At 47.0% G+C, this 16,682-nt stretch overlaps 1 protein-coding gene across 2 annotated transcripts in view; it reads right to left on the bottom strand.

Annotated features, from left to right (window-relative positions):
- Positions 1-16,682, bottom strand: part of DNAH1 (dynein axonemal heavy chain 1) — a 1,058,897-nt gene that overhangs the window by 176,932 nt on the left and 865,283 nt on the right. For both annotated transcript variants that reach the window (XM_029599497.1, XM_029599496.1), the window contains exons 61-62: positions 5,959-6,108; positions 5,545-5,705 (exon numbers count right to left, since the gene is read on the bottom strand). In XM_029599497.1, coding sequence (XP_029455357.1) covers positions 5,545-5,705; positions 5,959-6,108 — 311 coding nt within the window. The remainder of the gene's footprint in view (positions 1-5,544; positions 5,706-5,958; positions 6,109-16,682) is intronic.

The following is a 16,682-nucleotide window of genomic DNA, read 5'->3' as shown; positions in this document are numbered from 1 at the left end:
TGATGTTATTTCGAATACCGGTATAGAAAACTAACTAAATACATAAATAATAAATAAAAGTGCCAACGGGAACAACAAAACTAATTTTGTTGGCCACAAGCATTTTTCTCTTTTAAATTTTTATTGCAGGGCAGCCTGCAATAAAAACAACAAGCCATAACAGGGAGTGGAGTTGGGTTCTATACCTCAAACAGATTCCACAGAACAAACTGGCTAAACTACTGTTGTGTCAGAAGTTCCTATGCAAACAGTAGTGAGATGTGAATGTGTCGAGAAAACTTCATGTCACAACTTTTCAGATTTCCTCCTTTGAGACAGATCTTAAGTGAGCCATCGATGCTGTCATGGCTTGGACACAATAAGCTTTGACATGGCTACCAGATTCAGTCTTGCCTGCGCATAATAGAACGAGATGAAGTCTGGTAGCCAACTGGATAAAAACTGTTTGGCAATGGCAATCTCATGTTTGTTGGTGTCAAAAGAAACAAGAAGCTGTATGAACTTTCTATGGGCTTCAATCCTGTACAGGCAGAAGGCAAGGCTCTCTTGCAGTCCAACCTGTGCAGTACTTGTTTACATTTGAGGACATGTAGCTTGGGAAAAAATATTGGAAGACGATTGACTGGTAAAGATAGAATTCCGACACCACCTTAGGATGAATGCACAAAACCACCTATTATGATAAAACTTAGTATAAGGAAGATAAGTTACTTATTTACAAAAAATATGTCATTCCAGGCCAGGTACTTCAGGTCAAAGGAATGCAACTGGGTAGGTACCATGTTGAGGTCTGAAGACACAGCGAGAGGCCTGACGGTAACTTTCAAATGAAACAGACCCTGCACGAAATAGACAACCAAAGAATTTACAGAGATGTGACATTCTACATGCTAGTGGATAGGCATTGATTACACTGAGGTGAACTCTTAAGTTGGTTTTGAGATCTGACTCAAATAAATATAGAAGATAATCAAGCCATTTATGTGTGGAGCAGAAGAAAGGATCTAAGGTCTTTTACTCATACCATAAGGTAAGTCTCCTCCATTTTAAACCATAAACTTCTTAATAGAATCTTTTCTTGAAGCTAAAAGAACATGAGAGAAATTCTCAGACAGATCAAGACGTTGCAGAGTCAGTCTCTCAACATCCAGGCAGTGAAACACTTGCCTTGATACTGAATAATGAGATCTGGGGAATTCCCCAGCCTGATTGGTTTCTTATTTATTTTATTTATTTATTTAACTTTTTTTTTTTTTTTTTTTACCGTGTATTCGGTTTTGCCATCATAACGGTTTACATTAGGATAAAATAACATTAGGGTTTTAACATGGAGAATTTCATATATAACCATTTGAAACATTGGAGAAGGAAATAGCAATGTTGGATTAAACAGAAAAGAAAAGAAAAAGTTCTTGTCAGTCTATTGCGGGTTTCGTGGTTTTGATGAGTCTTCAAGGGTTGTCAGGGTGGTGTCTCTGATTTCTTGGTGTTGTCTGATGGACTTCTCTGTCAGGATTGGACACCAAATCTGTCTCGGCCAAAAGAATCATGGTAGTCTGGTTTTCTTTGAGCTTCAATAGAGTTTGCACGACTGATGGTATCAAAGGATACACATACAGCAGGGTTTTGCCCCAGCTGAGGGCAAAGGCATCCAAGGCTAGTTTGCCCTGTGCTCTTTTCCTGGAACAGAAGCATGAACACAGATTCACCATTGGTGTGTCCCACTTACAGAGTTATCTGGTTTGCTACCTCTCAATCCAGGGACCATTTGTGGGGTTCCAGGATCCAACTCAATTTGTCTGCCAGGATAGATCCATAGAGTAGCTGTGGAAGTGTTGTGTAGTGATCAAGGATCTGTGCCACAACTTAACTTGGTTGCCAAAGAGATTCTCCAGTGCATGATACATCTGCAAGCCTTTCCTGGACCTCAAGTCAGAGTTCTGAGGCCTACAGCCAGGCAAGTCTATAGATGCCAGTCCCTACAGCAGACACTCTTGATGCTGTTTTGAAAACATCAGAGGTTGAGGGGACCATGTTTTCTGCACTTCATTCCCTTTTCCACAAATGATTGGAGGGCATCTTACTGTTTTTTGGGGAAGCTGCTTGGTCACCTCCTATATCAGCTTCAGTAATTTCTATATACTGCCCCATAAAGAGCTGATAAGAGACTATGCAGGTATTTTGAGACTTACTGTTTAATCGTTTTATGTAAAGCTTGGAGACTCACTGTTTAACTGTTTTATGTAAAAGCCTTGGGCGTTTATGTAAGCCCTGGGCGATTTGCCGTTCCATGTAAACCGGTGTGATTTGTATTTCATACAGGAACTTTGGTATATAAAAAGTAAAAATAAATAAATAAAAACAGAATTTATTTATTTATTTAGGCTTTTTTATATACCGGCATTCATGAGCACATCACATCATGCCGGTTTACATTAAAACGAGGGGTGCATAGAACAATAAAACTATAACAGGTGCATCAGGGTTGCAGTTACAATGAAACAAGGTAATAGAACATAGTTTCCTGAAATATCTTTCTCCCAAGAGTATTCAGAGTTCTAGAATCCTTCCCTGGGGCAGTGAGGAATGGATCCTAATCCTCTTGTCCCTCTTAAGAGCATAAGAACATAAGAAATTGCCATGCTGGGTCAGATCAAGGGTCCATCAAGCCCAGCATCCCTGTTTCCAACAGAGGCCAAACCAGGCCACAAGAACCTGGCAATTACCCAAACACTAAGGAAGATCCCATGCTACTTATGCAATTAATAACAGATTCTATCACTACAGATTGATGTGGTAGCTTCCTCTTTTTGAATCCGGCAGCCTTCTAGACATGATAAATTGTGTCAGCCTTCTTAACAGTAGCCATAGAGAAGGGGTTTTTCCCACATTTTCATCTTCCTGAAGGATTTCATGAACTGGGATTGCCACATCCTCCTTAAGGGGCTCCACGAACTGGAGAATGTCTAGCATCTTATTTCTGGTTTCATCCTTCATCAGTAAAGTAAAGGGGATGGCTTCCATTATTCATTGAATAAAACCAATAAAGGAGAAGCCTGGAAGAGACTTCCTTCTCTCTGAAGGTTGGAGGGGAGAACCATTAATCCCTCTTTCTTCAGTGACATACTTGGATCTGTAGTCATACCTCCAGGAGAATTTAGAGTAATACCCTGGCTAGTACACTGGTGGTGAAGATCCAGATGTCGCCTGTCCCAGAGACAAGGCCTCAAAGAGGGGAACGTGTCTGTTGGGTTCTGGAATCCAAGGAATTCCAGTGTCTTTGGAAAGCTTCTTTCCTGATGGACTGAAGATCACCATCAGGGTGGCCACCACCAACACCAATTCCCCTCTGGGAAACAGCATCAGCACTGGAACTGAGACCAGCAGCAGCGCTAGGCTGCTGGGAAGATGGAAGGACTTGAACAGTGGATGGACTTCAGACCACACTTGCCTTAATGCCTCGTCCAAGGCCTGCTGAATCTTTTTGTCTAGCTCCTTCTTGAAGAAAGCTGGTGCCAACATTGACTGGGAGGCAGGAAAAGTGGACATGTCTTCCTGGGAACTGAAAAGTGTATCAGTGGCTGACACCTAGAACCCTCAGAGACTGGAACTGTTCCTGGGACTTTGGTGAGGATGAGATCTCCTCTCTACAGGATTGCTTCAAGGAAGAGTTCTCAGCCACAGCTAAACAATTCCCATTCTGGGCATTGCACAGCAATGCCTGGCATTGGAAATTCCTAATGTCAGAGGAAGTGGTAGAACCAGACACTTTCTTTGAGTGAGAAGAGGCAGGTGATGACGTGCCTTTCTGGTCTCTACCAATGCTCAGTGTTGAGGGAGTGGAATACTCCCACAATGCTGATGCATCACCAGTGTCCATCCAGTTTTACTGTCGATGCCACCTTTTTAGGTCGATGCCACCTTTTATGTTAGGTTAGCCTTTTTAGGCGCCCAAAGTGCTTCTTCATAAGCTCCAAATGGAACAGCCATCCTTCTGGGGTCATGGTCGCACACAGGCAACACCTCTGGACATTATGCAATTCTCCCAGGCACAGAATATCTCTATCATGAGGATCTGTGATAGACATAACCCTAGTGCACAGGGAGTATCATTGGAGGCCACTAGTTTGCTTATCTATGTTGGAAGAGAAAATGAAGAAAACAAAGAAACTCGACACTCAAGAAACAGTCAATGCCCACTGGTGCATCAGTGATGCACTGGTCAGGTGAGAGAAATAGAAAGACAAAGAGAAAAGAAAGCAAAAAAACTACCTAACAGGGTTAACAGTGCACTCCACCGGAGCGCACTGTTAACCCGCGTTTGGACGCACGTTTTCGATGTGCTAGCTTTACCCTTAATTCAGTAAGGGGTAATAGCGCGTCGAAAACGTGCTCCAGCCCCCCAGAAACTAATAGCGCCCGCAACATGCAAATGCATGTTGATGGCCCTATTAGTTATTCCTGCGCGATTCACTAAGTAAAATGTGCAGCCAAGCTGCACATTTTACTTTCAGAAATTACCGCCTACCCAAAGGTAGGCATTAATTTCTGCCAGCACTGGGAAAGTGCACAGAAAAGCAGTAAAAACTGCTTTTCTGTACACCCTCCAACTGAATATCATGGCAATATTCAGTTGGAGGTTCCAAAGTAAAAAATAATTTAAAAAAAAAAAAATTTTTAAATTGGCCCGCGGCTCAAAAACCAGACGCTCGATTTTGCCGGCGTCCGGTTTCTGAACCCGTGGCTGTCAGCGGATTTGAGAACCGATGCCAGCAAAATTGAGCGTCGGCTGTCAAACTCACTGACAGCCGCCGCTCCTGTCAAAAAAGAGGTGCTAGAGATGCGCTAGTGTCCTTAGCACCTCTTTTTACCGCAGGCCTTCATTTAAATACTGAATCGCATGCACAGGAGAGTGGCCTGTGTGCGCGCCGGGAGAGCGGGCGCTCGCCCACTCTCCCGCGGCTTTTACTGAATCGGCCTGTTACTAAAAGGTGAGAAACAAGATTGTGGGGCCCTGCGATGAATGAAACTTGCAAATTCTTTACTGAAATAAAGCTGAGTAGGAGAGTGAAGAACTGAGGCTGGTGGGCTCCTTGGAAATAGAGACTGAAGGAGCCCATGTGTGGACAAATGATATAGTGGAAAGCTGAGCATGACTAGTGAGGCACAGCCAAAGTTCTAGAAACTTTGACATAATAGTTCTGGACTGGGCTCCATCAAATGTTGTCATCCACATGAAAGGACTGCCATCCTGCTTGTTCCTGGAGAATAATTTTGACTATCAAAAGCATGAAAATAATGTAAAACTGTAATACCTGGGCTCTTTTTTTCAAAAAATGTAAATACCTGGATGCCATCAGATGTGTGCACAAGTTATATCAGGACAAATCAAACTGACATAGATCAATGGGCATAGAAAAAAAAGAGAATTGGTTACCCTGGAAAGGAGTGAGGAATTAGTGAGTCTGGGAGTATGGGAAGGAGATATGTAGTCATTGATTACCTGGAAGACAGGCTGAAGATAGGAGCAAGGACAAAGATTACCTGGGAGAGAGAGTGAAGTTAATTAGTGTGACTTTTGTAGAGATCTCTGGCGTATAATGGGGATTTGGCAGGTTGGTGGTGATGTACATCTTGAAGTCGTTGTGGTAGGGAATCACAGTGTCTCCCAGACGTAGCACTATATTACCTTGTTGTTTGAAAGTCTGTAAAACAGCAGTACAATTCCACTGAGACACTTGCTTTCTTATATTCTCAGGAAGGCTGCATGGCTCTGGATCATAATAAATAAGTAAGCCAGACTTATTTATTCTACTCCTGTTTCAAAGCTTTTCTTACAGAGAAATTGAAAAAAGTTCAGAATTACTAATTACAATCCTACCATCTACTCAGTGTACCATTCATGCTATAATCTATTGTATAGGAAGGAATAAAACATGAGTTATGCAAGGTTAGTACCTGTTTCAACAGCACTGGTTCTAAGGCAGGGTCCAACTCCTCCCCAACATTCTCCAACATACATGGCTTTCCAAAGCGAATCGCATTCTCCAAACTACGGAGGAAGTCACGATCACTCAGCTTCAGCACTTCTAAGCCATGATCCTTTTCCTACAAGAAAGAGGGGTTTGCACATTTTATTTCCCTGTTCATGACATACTGGCTCCTGACAAAGTAATCCATGTAAATCATGAAAAATGAAATATGCTGTATCAGGAGTTTCCAGACTTGTAGCAAATTTTCCACCTTTTCACATACTAACACCGCTTGTATCCTTTTTCACACACCAACACAGACTATAATATATCCTCTCTTACAAGCCAACAACATTTTATCTACTCACACTAGAAACAAGTTCATCAATCTTGTCAACCAAGTTGAATGGAAAAGAGCAAGTATAGGATCAAATCCACACAAATCAAGTCCATGTTCAGTACAGCTAAACTGATTCCAAGCACTCTGAGGGCAATTTTCAGAGAGGTGACAAGCGGATAAGATAAAAGAAAATTAGATTCTTACCTTTGATAATTTCGTTCCTGTAGTACCACGGATCAGTCCAGACTCCTGGGTTTGGCCCCCTCTCTAGCAGATGGAGACAGAAGTTTACAAACAAAAACTCCGCCTATATCTAGGCTGGTGCCACCTACAGTCCGGCAGTATTACTTAATGTCAGAGCAGGAAAATCACAAATCAAACTGGCTAACGAACCTTCTAACCAGGACCAACAACACCAGTCCAACAGAATCCTCATTACCGGTTCTCAATGCCCAACTGGGAAAATGAACCCGAGATACCGATAACAGACAGAAAAGGAGCAAAATATCAAACAGACAGCAGCACGTACACTATGGCCTCTCCCGATAGTAGCACTTATCCGGGTGGGACTCTGGACTGATCCGTGGTACTACAAGAACGAAAATTATCAAAGGTAAGAACCTAATTTTCTTTTCCCTGTACGTACCCAGATCAGTCCAGACTCCTAGGATGTACCCAAGCGCACTTCACCTGGGATGGGATCCAGAGAGGCCCGCTCTAAGCACACCTTCTCCAAACCCTCCCGCACCGGGAGCCTTGACATCCAAACGGTAGTGCCGGGAAAAAGTATGTAAAGATTTCCACGTGGCCGCCCTGCAAATCTCTTCCGCCGAGATATGTTGACATTCTGCCCAAGAAGTGGCCTGAGAGCGAGTAGAATGGGCACGCAGCCCCAAGGGCAGGGACCGACCCTGCAACATATACGCCGAATTGATGGCCTCTTTCAACCATCGCGCAATGGTAGTCTTGGACGCCGCATTGCCCCTTCGAGGACCACTCCAGAGCACGAACAGATGATCGGAAACCCGAAACGCATTAGTTACTTCCAGATAACATAACAGGATGCGCCGCACATCCAATTTACGGAGGTCCTTAGCCAAAGGATCCGAATCATTGAGTTGCATGAACGACGGTAACTCAACCGACTGGCTGACATGGAAAGAAGAAACCACCTTGGATAAGAAGGATGGGACCGTACGCAAGGATACCCCTGACTCCGATATCCTCAAAAAGGGCTCCCTGCACGACAAAGCTTGAAGTTCGGAAATCCGACGCGCTGAAACAATGGCCACTAAGAACACTACCTTCAGTGTCAAATCCTTCAAGGTGGTTTTGCGAATAGGCTCGAACGGAGCACCACACAAGGCCCGAAGAGCAAGATTCAAAATTCCAGGATGGACAAGGCTGACGAATCGGAGGCCGCAGATGTTTCGCCTATTGCAGGAAATGCGCTAAATCAGGATGAGCCGCCACTGGTTTCCCCTGAATCAAACCACGTAAGGAACCCAGCGCCGCCACCTGAACCCGCAAGGAACTACATGAAAGACCCTTAGACAAACCGTCCTGCAGGAACAGAAGGATATCCGGCACAGTCGCTTGCGTAGGAACCACGTCCCGGTCCAGACACCACGATTCAAACAACGTCCAGACCCTAACATAAGATAAAGAAGTAGACGTCTTCCGGGAGCATAATAGAGTAGCGACCACCGGTTCCGCGTAGCCCTTAGATCTCAGCCTTTGTCTCTCAAAAGCCAGGCCGCTAGACAAAAGCGATCAACCTGGTCGAAACACATGGGTCCTTGGTGCAGAAGGTCCGGAATATACGGGAAATGGAGAGGCTCCTCTACCACAAGGTTCAGGAGGTCTGTGAACCACGGGCGCCGTGGCCACTCGGGCGCCACCAGAACAACGTCCGCCGAGTGTTCCTCGATCCGCCACAACACCTTTCCTTTGAGTGGCCACAGAGGAAACACATAGAGTAGTACGTCCGTCGGCCATGGAAGAGCCAGAGCATCTACTCCCTCTGCTGCCGTCTCCCGCCATCAAGCAAAAAACCGAGGTGCTTTCGCATTGCGGAAGGTTGCCATCAAATCGATCGCAGGTGTGCCCCACTGAGCACAAATGAGCCGGAAGGCGTCCTCCGCTAGCTCCCACTCTCCTGGATCCAGCCAATTTCGGCTCAAGAAATCGGCCTGAACATTGTCTACCCCGGCTATGTGGGAGGCTGCGAGACAACTGAGATGACGCTCCGCCCAGGCGAACATGAGACAAGCTTTGGACGCTACAGCCTGACTCTTGGTTCCCCCTTGTCGGTTGATGTACGCCACCGTGGTCGTGTTGTCGGACAACACTCTGACTGCCCTGCCGCGAATGAGTGCTAGGAACTCCAGAAGAGCCAGCTGAACCGCTCTGGTTTCCAGAATATTTATGGACCACGACTCTTCCTGAGGCGACCACTGCCCCTGTATTGAACGCCGTAAGCACACCGCTCCCCAGCCGAGCAGACTGGTAATGACCGTCCAAAACGGGATCTCTAAAGGAACCCCGCGACTCAAGTTGGCCGGACACAACCACCAATCCAAGCTGTCCCTGGCCGCCAGAGTCAGGGGCAGGGGCAGATGAAATTCTTCAGAGACCAGGTTCCATCGGGAAAGCAACGCTGACTGTAAGGGCCGCATATGAGCGAACGCCCAAGGTACCAATTCCAGTGTTGACGTCATGGACCCCAACACCTGCAAATAGTCCCAGACAATGGGCACCTGCTTGGATAACAATCTGCGAATGTGCGCTTTGAATGTGAACATTCGGTCTTGTGTAAGAAAAACCGTTCCCTGAGGCGTGTCGAACAACGCTCCCAAAAACTCCAGGGACTGCGACGGCGTCAACTGACTCTTGGAGACATTGACTATCCAACCGAGTTTGTCCAACAATTGGAGAACCCGCTGGATCGCTGCTCGGCAGAGCGTCTCCGACTTGGCACGGATTAGCCAATCGTCCAAATACGGGTGCACCAACAGACCTTCCCTCCGGAGGTGCGCTGCCACTACCACCATAATCTTGGTGAACGTTCGAGGCGCTGTGGCCAGACCAAACGGGAGCACCTGGAATTGAAAATGCTGCCCCAGCACTGCAAACCAAAGGAACTGTTGATGCTCTGCCCGAATGCCGATGTGGAGATACGCCTCCGTGAGGTCCAGGGAGGCCAGAAACTCCCCCGGATGCGATCACTGACCGTAAAGTTTCCATTCGAAACCGAGGAACCCGCAGACATTTGTTGCCCCCTTCGGGTCCAGGATGGGCCGAAACGTTCCTTCCTTCTTTGGTACTACGAAGTAAATGGAATACCGGCCCCTGCGAAGTTCGTTGACTGGAACGGGAACGATCGCGCCGAGCTCCCTGAGACGATCTAGTATGGCCCGTATCGCCCGTCGCTTCACTGAGAACCTGCAAGGGGATACCAGAAAAAAACAGAAACGGCCGGTGTAAAAAATCTAACTCGTAACCGTGTCTTATCACACCTAGGACCCACTGGTCCGATGTGATCCTGGCCCATTCCTCGTAAAAACAGCCGAGACACCCCCCAATTCTGGGAACGGAGGAATGGACCGGCCGCCCATCATTGTGCAGGTTTGCCCCCCCTACACAGGCTGACCGGCGCCCGAACGACCGAAACGGCGCCCGCCAAAGGACTGCGAATAAGATTGTTGACGCTGTGCACTGTGACGAAAAGAAGAAACGGATCCCCGGGAGCTTCGAGGCTGGCGACTACCGCGAAAACGCGACCTGGAAGGGCCAGCCCCCCGAGACCGCGGCCTGTCCTCTGGTAAACGGTGAACCTTATTCTCCCCCAGGGATTCAATCAAATCTTCCAATTCTTTACCAAACAACAGTCTCCCCTTGAAGGGCAAGGAACCTAGCCGTGCTTTAGAAGTCACGTCCGCTGACCAATGTCGTAACCACAACAGCCTCCGCGCAGCCACCGCCGAAACCATCGTCCTGGCCGAAGTGCGAAGAAGATCATAGAAGGCATCCGCACTATAAGCGATCACCGCCTTCAAGCGACTTGCTTGGTGTGCTTCTTCCGGCGACAGAGACTCATTGGCCAAGAGCTGCTGTGCCCAGCAGAGACCTGCCCGAATGGAAAAATTACTACAAATCGCCGCACGAATTCCCAATGCGGAGACTTCGAAGATCTTTTTCAGCTGCACCTCCAGCTTCCTGTCTTGCAAATCCTTAAGAGCAGTACTTCCGGTGACCGGAATGGTGGTTTTCTTTGTGACCGCCGCTACTGCCGAGTCTATCTTTGGCATGCGCAGCATGTCCAGGGCGTCCTCCAGTAAGGGATAGAGTTTATCCATCGCCTTCGCCACCTTCAGCCCCAAATCCGGAGTGTCCCATCCTTAAACAGCAAATCCGAGGCATAAAAATGCAGAGGGAAGGCTGAAGGAGGCCCCAGGAGACTCAAAACGACCGGATCCGTTACTTCGAGCCGGGACTCCTCCTGCGGCACCTGGATCCCTAATTCCCCCAGAATTTCCAGGATAAGAGGTCCCAGCTCCTCCTTCCGAAACAAACGGATAACCTTCGGGTCATCCCCCTCGGTAGCATGGGCCCCTCGGGAACCCGAGGCCCCTTGGTCTCCGTCCCCATCAACCCCCCTCGGGGGCTGGGACGGAGGCTCTGTATCCCCGGACGGGTCCTCCAGCTCATCCGTGTCCGTGGTCGATTCCAGCTCCCCCCTGGGAACTGAGGACCGGAGTGGTCGAGCCCTACTCTGGCCCTCCGACCCCGGACCTGGCTTGGACCTTTTCTCCGCCCGAGGCCCCGAATCTGGAGTGGAGGTCTCCCATGCCCTCTTCTTGGCCCGCCTACGGGCCTTGAAGGCCTTATGCATAAGCAGAACAAACGCGGACCCAAAGGACGAGTCCGAGTCCGAGGCCTCTTCTTCCTCCCCCTAAGAGGGATGTGGAGAGAAAGCCCCCATGGCAGAAGCGTGACTGTCCCCCTTGGGACCCCCCCGCTGCGGGGATAACCTCGGCGGAGGGTCGACCTCCCCCTCACACGCTGGCAACGCGCCTGCTGCGGTTTCCCTCGGACCTAAAATGGCCGCCGAAAACGCCGGCGAAGAAAACAAAATGGCGCCCGGACCCGGCGTCCCCGAAGCCGGCCCCGCACTAATCGCCGGCCTTCCGATCTCGGGACCGGCGCGTACCTGCCTGCTGCCCCGGGACCCTGCCGGCGTCACAGACCCCCCCCCCCTCCCCGCCGGAAACGCATGACGAACACAGGCTGTCCCTTGACAGCCACGTGGCCGCGGACCCGCAGGCCTGACATACAGCTCTCCGTGGCATCGCGGCCCCGAAGAGGAAAAAAGGGTAGGCACAGTACAAAAAAGAAAAGATCTTCCCGGCAACGGCGGTCCTCTACCTCCCCCCTCACAGGAACAGGACAGAAGAGACGAGGCACAGACAAAAGAAGAAAAAGAGGCAGTACTTTTTTTTTTTTTTTTTTTAACACACACACACAGTTACCGGTAGATTAGGTCCGGGTCCAGCTGGGGGGAGGGAACCGGGCACCCCGATGTCACCCCCAGCCCTGATAGACGCTAACAGTGGAGCTCCCCCACGTAACAGCAGCCTCAACTAGAGGGGATGGTCCCCTCAGGACCTCACTACCCTCTGGGAGGTAGGCTCGGTGACCAGCAGGCAAGCCTCTGCGGTCCGAACCCCAATCCATCGCCTTCCTACTCTCAAACTGCTTTCTCTTCCTTTTTTTTTTTTTTTTTTTTTCACACACTAACTACCACCTAAATCTAGGCCTCAGCACAGACTGTAGGTTTGGCACCCTCTCCACCTGCTAGGAGACAGAACAATACTGCCGGACTGTAGGTGGCACCAGCCTAGATATAGGGGGAGTTTTTGTTTGTAAACTTCTGTCTCCATCTGCTAGAGGGAGGGGCCAAACCCAGGAGTCTGGACTGATCCGGGTACGTACAGGGAACAGGTTAATTTTATCCGGTTACCTTTAACCAAATTTTCAGTTGAAACTAACCAGTGAGGTGTAACAATTGAAAAAGAATAGTTTCTTAACTTCAAGGACAGTAGGATGTCAGTCCTCACACATGTGACATCAGCAAATGGAACCTGGCACAGACATTTGACTTCAAAGCTTCTAGAAGCTTTGAGTATGCCCTCTGGGCATGTGCATCCCTAAACAGATCCTACACAAGGCCTCTCAGTCCAAGATAAAACTAAGACTTGGAGAACCAACTCCAAAGGGACATGAGAGGGTTTTGTGAGTACTTGTATCCTGCTGTTCTCAGAGAACATCTGTCACAGGTAAGCAACTCTGCTTTCTTCAAGGACAAAGAGGACAGCAAGGCCTCACACATTGAGAATCCTTAGCTACAGACTGTCCCCAAATGAAAAAGAGGAAACAACCAATAAACAGTGCCAAAAGATAAAAACTGTTCTTGATGGCAACAGGCCATTTTATTATTTTATTTTTTTACATATACACAGCCTGGACTGAAAAATAATGGACCCTAGGAATAACTGAGTTGCACTCTACACCCAAAAGAGACACCACAGGATTGAGTAGCCAAACAAATTTTTGGAATGATTGAGCCTTTTTCACTCCATTCTCTATAATTTATTATGATTTTTCTGAGGAGTGTTTCTAATATGCTTAAAAAGAAGTTACCAAGTTGATAAGGTCATCCTTGGGGTTTTTTTGTAGTTAGACTTCAATTAAGAACATAAGAAATGTCATATCTAGTTAGACCAAGGTTCACCAAACTCAGCATCCTGTCTCTGACATTGTTACAAGTAGGGATGTGAATCGTTTTTTGATTTAAAAAAAAAAATCATCGATATTTTTTAAATCATCAAAAATCGTTAGAGTGCGCGATACAATACAAATTCCCCCGATTTATCGTCAAAAATCGTTAAATCGGGCACGGGAAATATTTGGGGGGAGGGCGGGAAAACCGGCACACGAAAACAACCCCTAAACCCACCCCGACCCTTTAAAACCAATCCCTTACCCTCCCACACCCTCCCGAACCCTCCCAAAATGGTCCCGGCGCGATCTCCCGCTCTTGGGCCATCGGCGCCATTTTGGCTGCCACTAATATAAATGGCGCCGATGGCCCAATAAAAAAAAAACCCACCCGAACCTTTAAACCGACCCCCTTAGCCTCCCCCACCCTCCCGACTCCCCCCAAAACCTTTTAAAATTACCTGGTGGTCCGGGGGGGGGGGGGGCGCGGGGAGCGATCTCCCGCTCTCAGGCCATCGGCTGCCACGCATAAAGATGGCGCCGATGGCCCTTTGCCCTTACCATGTGACAGGATATCCGTGTCATTGGCCGGCCCCTGTCACATGGTAGGAGCAGTGGATGGCTGGCGCCATCTTTAAAGATGGCGCCGACCATCACATGGTAAGGGCGCCGGCTGTCACATGGTAAGGGCAAAGGGCCATTGGCGCCATTTTTTTTTAGTGCAGTTGATGGCCTGGGAATGGGAGATCGCTCCCCGCGGCCCCCCTGGACCACCAGGTATGTGTAAAAAGTTTTGGGGGGGGGGGTCAGGAGAGTGGGGGAGGCTAAGGGGGTAATTTTAAAGGGTCGGGGTGGGGTTTGTTTTTTTTTTTTTTTTATCGGCGCGGGCCTCAGTAAAAATAATTAGTGATGTGAATTGGAATCGGAACCGATCCCAATTCACATCTCTAACGATCAGATTTTTCCCCCTCCCCAGCCGAACCCGATCGTTAAAAGGATCGGGCACACGATTCACATCCCTAGTTACAAGTAATCAGTAGGATCCTAAAGAATAGTTCCAACCCTTCTTGCTGATAACCAGGGATAAGCAATGGCTTTCACAAATCTATTTATTTATTATTTATTTATTTTAGCATTTTTATATACCGACATCCGTTTGCACATCGTATCGGTTTACATAAAACAGCGTCGCCATAGGTACAGGCATAGCCTTTACAAGGAACAAAAACTGATGCAGACAGGATGAAAAAAAACAGATAAACTAGGTACAATGATTTTGAAAGAATATTTTGGAAGTGAAGTAGAGGTTAGAGGGATAATCTCTGTTAGCAAATTAACAAAAGCTAGAGCACAAGGATAGGAATAACTGGATATACAGGGAATTATTTACAATATAATTCAATAATCTGGCATCAATGTAATATAAAACAACTCTCAGCATTCGTTCACGAAGGGCTGTTGGTTTAATAATGAGGGGTATTTATGGGATAGGCCTGTAGAAACAGCCAGATTTTTAGGTTTTTTTTAAATTTAGGGGTAGAGGTTTCAGTGCATAAGTCTGGAGGCATGGAGTTCCATAGAGTGGGACTAGCCAGGGAGAAGGCTCTTTTTGTTGTGGTGAGTTTGGTAGATTTGATCGAAGGGGGCGGAGCATGCCTTGATGAGTGGAACGAGTCGGTCTTGTGGAGGAATGTGGTATGAAAGGAGGGTTGATCCAGTGAGTGTTCTCATTTATGATGGATTTATGAATGAGGGATAAGGTTTTGTATAGGATTCTTGATTTAATTGGTAGCCAATGTAGCTCTATAAGTGTTGGTGTGATGTGGTCTCTCTGTTTAGAGTTTGTAAGGATGCGTGCTGAGGCATTCTGTAAGAGTTGTAAAGGTTTAGTATAGGTGGCGCGGAGGCCAAGGAGTAAGGCATTACAGTAGTCTATTTTGGAGAAAATAATAGACTGTAAAACGGTACGAAAGTCAGTGAAGTAGAGCAGTGGTCTGAGTTTTTTAATCGTTTGTAGCTTAAAGTAGCAGTCACTGAGGATAGATTTTATAAGGGGTTTTAGAGTGAGCTGGTTGTAAATCATAACACCCAGGCTACGAGTGTGAGTGGGGAAAGTAGTGGAGGAGTACAATGGGGGAATGGAGGAGTAGGATGGGGGAATGGAGGGTAGAGGACATTTAGGGGAGATAATGAGGAGTTCAGTTTTCTGGGGATTGAGTGCCAGGTGCATGTCGGTGAGTAGTTGGTTAATAGAGGTGAGGCAGGAATCCCAGTTTTGGAGAGCGGTTTGAAGGGAGTCTGTGAAGGGGAAGAGAATTTGCATGTCATCTGCGTAGATGAAGTGCTTGATACCTAGACTGGTGAGGAGATTGGCAAGAGGGAGCATGTATATATTAAATAGCATGGAGGAAAGAGAAGATCCTTGGGGGACGCCTCGGTCAAGGCTTATCGGGTCAGATTCATTGTTATCAATGGTAACTGAGTAGTGTCGATTTTGTAGGTAGGACTTTATCCAGGCAAGTGCAGTTCCATAGATACCAATACTGATGAGAATGTTAATGAGGATATTATGATTGACAGTGTCAAAGGCTGTGGAGATGTCCAACATGGCCAGAAGATAGGAATTACCACTGTCCATTCCTTTGATAATAGTGTCTGTTAGGGAAAGAAGCAAGGTTTCAGTACTTAAGTTTTTCCGGAAACCATATTGTGTGGGAGAGAGGATATCATGTTGGTCAAGATACTCAGATAGACGGGAGTTGACTAGTTTTTCTAGGATTTTGGAGAGGAATGGGAGATTGGAGATAGGTCTGAAATTAGATAAGATTGAGGGATCAAGGTTGGGTTTTTTGAGAATGGGCTTGACCATAGCTTGTTTTAGTATGTTAGGGACCGTGCCTTGTTCCAAGGAGCGGTTCAGTATGTTTGATACAGGTTTAGCAATGGTTTTGGGGATAGATAAGAGGAGCTTGGGAGGGATTGTTTCAGAAGGGTGTGAGGAAGGTCTCATCTTTTTTAGGATGTTTTCTATTTCCAGGGGGGAGGAGGATTCGAAAAATGAGAAAGTGGCTGACTGAGAGATAATGGGAAATGTCACATTGTCGGAGTTGAGGGAAAACTGAGCAATGAGTGAGGTGACTTTGTTTTGAAAGAAGTAAGCTAATTCACTGCATCGTTTTTTGGAGGTAGGTTCTTGTGGTTGTGTTGATGTAGATCTGGTAAGGTTAGTGATCATGGTGAAGAGAGCATTGGCGTTATATTGAAGATTGTGAATTTTTTTGCATAATAGTCTCGTTTAGTTTGAAGGATAGCTTTCTTGTAGTTGTGCATGAGTTGATAGTAGGAGGTTTTTGCTGCTGGAGAGGGATGTTTACGCCAATGTCTTTCAGAGGTTCTGAGGAGGGTTTTTAGAGTCTTGAGTTCAGGTGAGTTCCATGGTTTTTTATTTAGTTGGATAGGTTTAATAGTTTTCAGAGCAATGGGACAGGTTTGGTTCGCTATGTTGAGGGTAACAACAAACCAGGAAGAGATGGCGTTGTCAGCCGAGGAGAGGTCAATTTGGTTGGGAATGTTAGAGCATGCTGTTGTGA

This window comes from Rhinatrema bivittatum, chromosome 4 (assembly GCF_901001135.1).
Source record: "Rhinatrema bivittatum chromosome 4, aRhiBiv1.1, whole genome shotgun sequence".
Classification (NCBI taxonomy): domain Eukaryota; kingdom Metazoa; phylum Chordata; class Amphibia; order Gymnophiona; family Rhinatrematidae; genus Rhinatrema; species Rhinatrema bivittatum.
The sequence above is the reverse complement of the archived record's forward strand: the minus strand, read 5'-3'. Positions and strand labels throughout refer to the sequence as shown.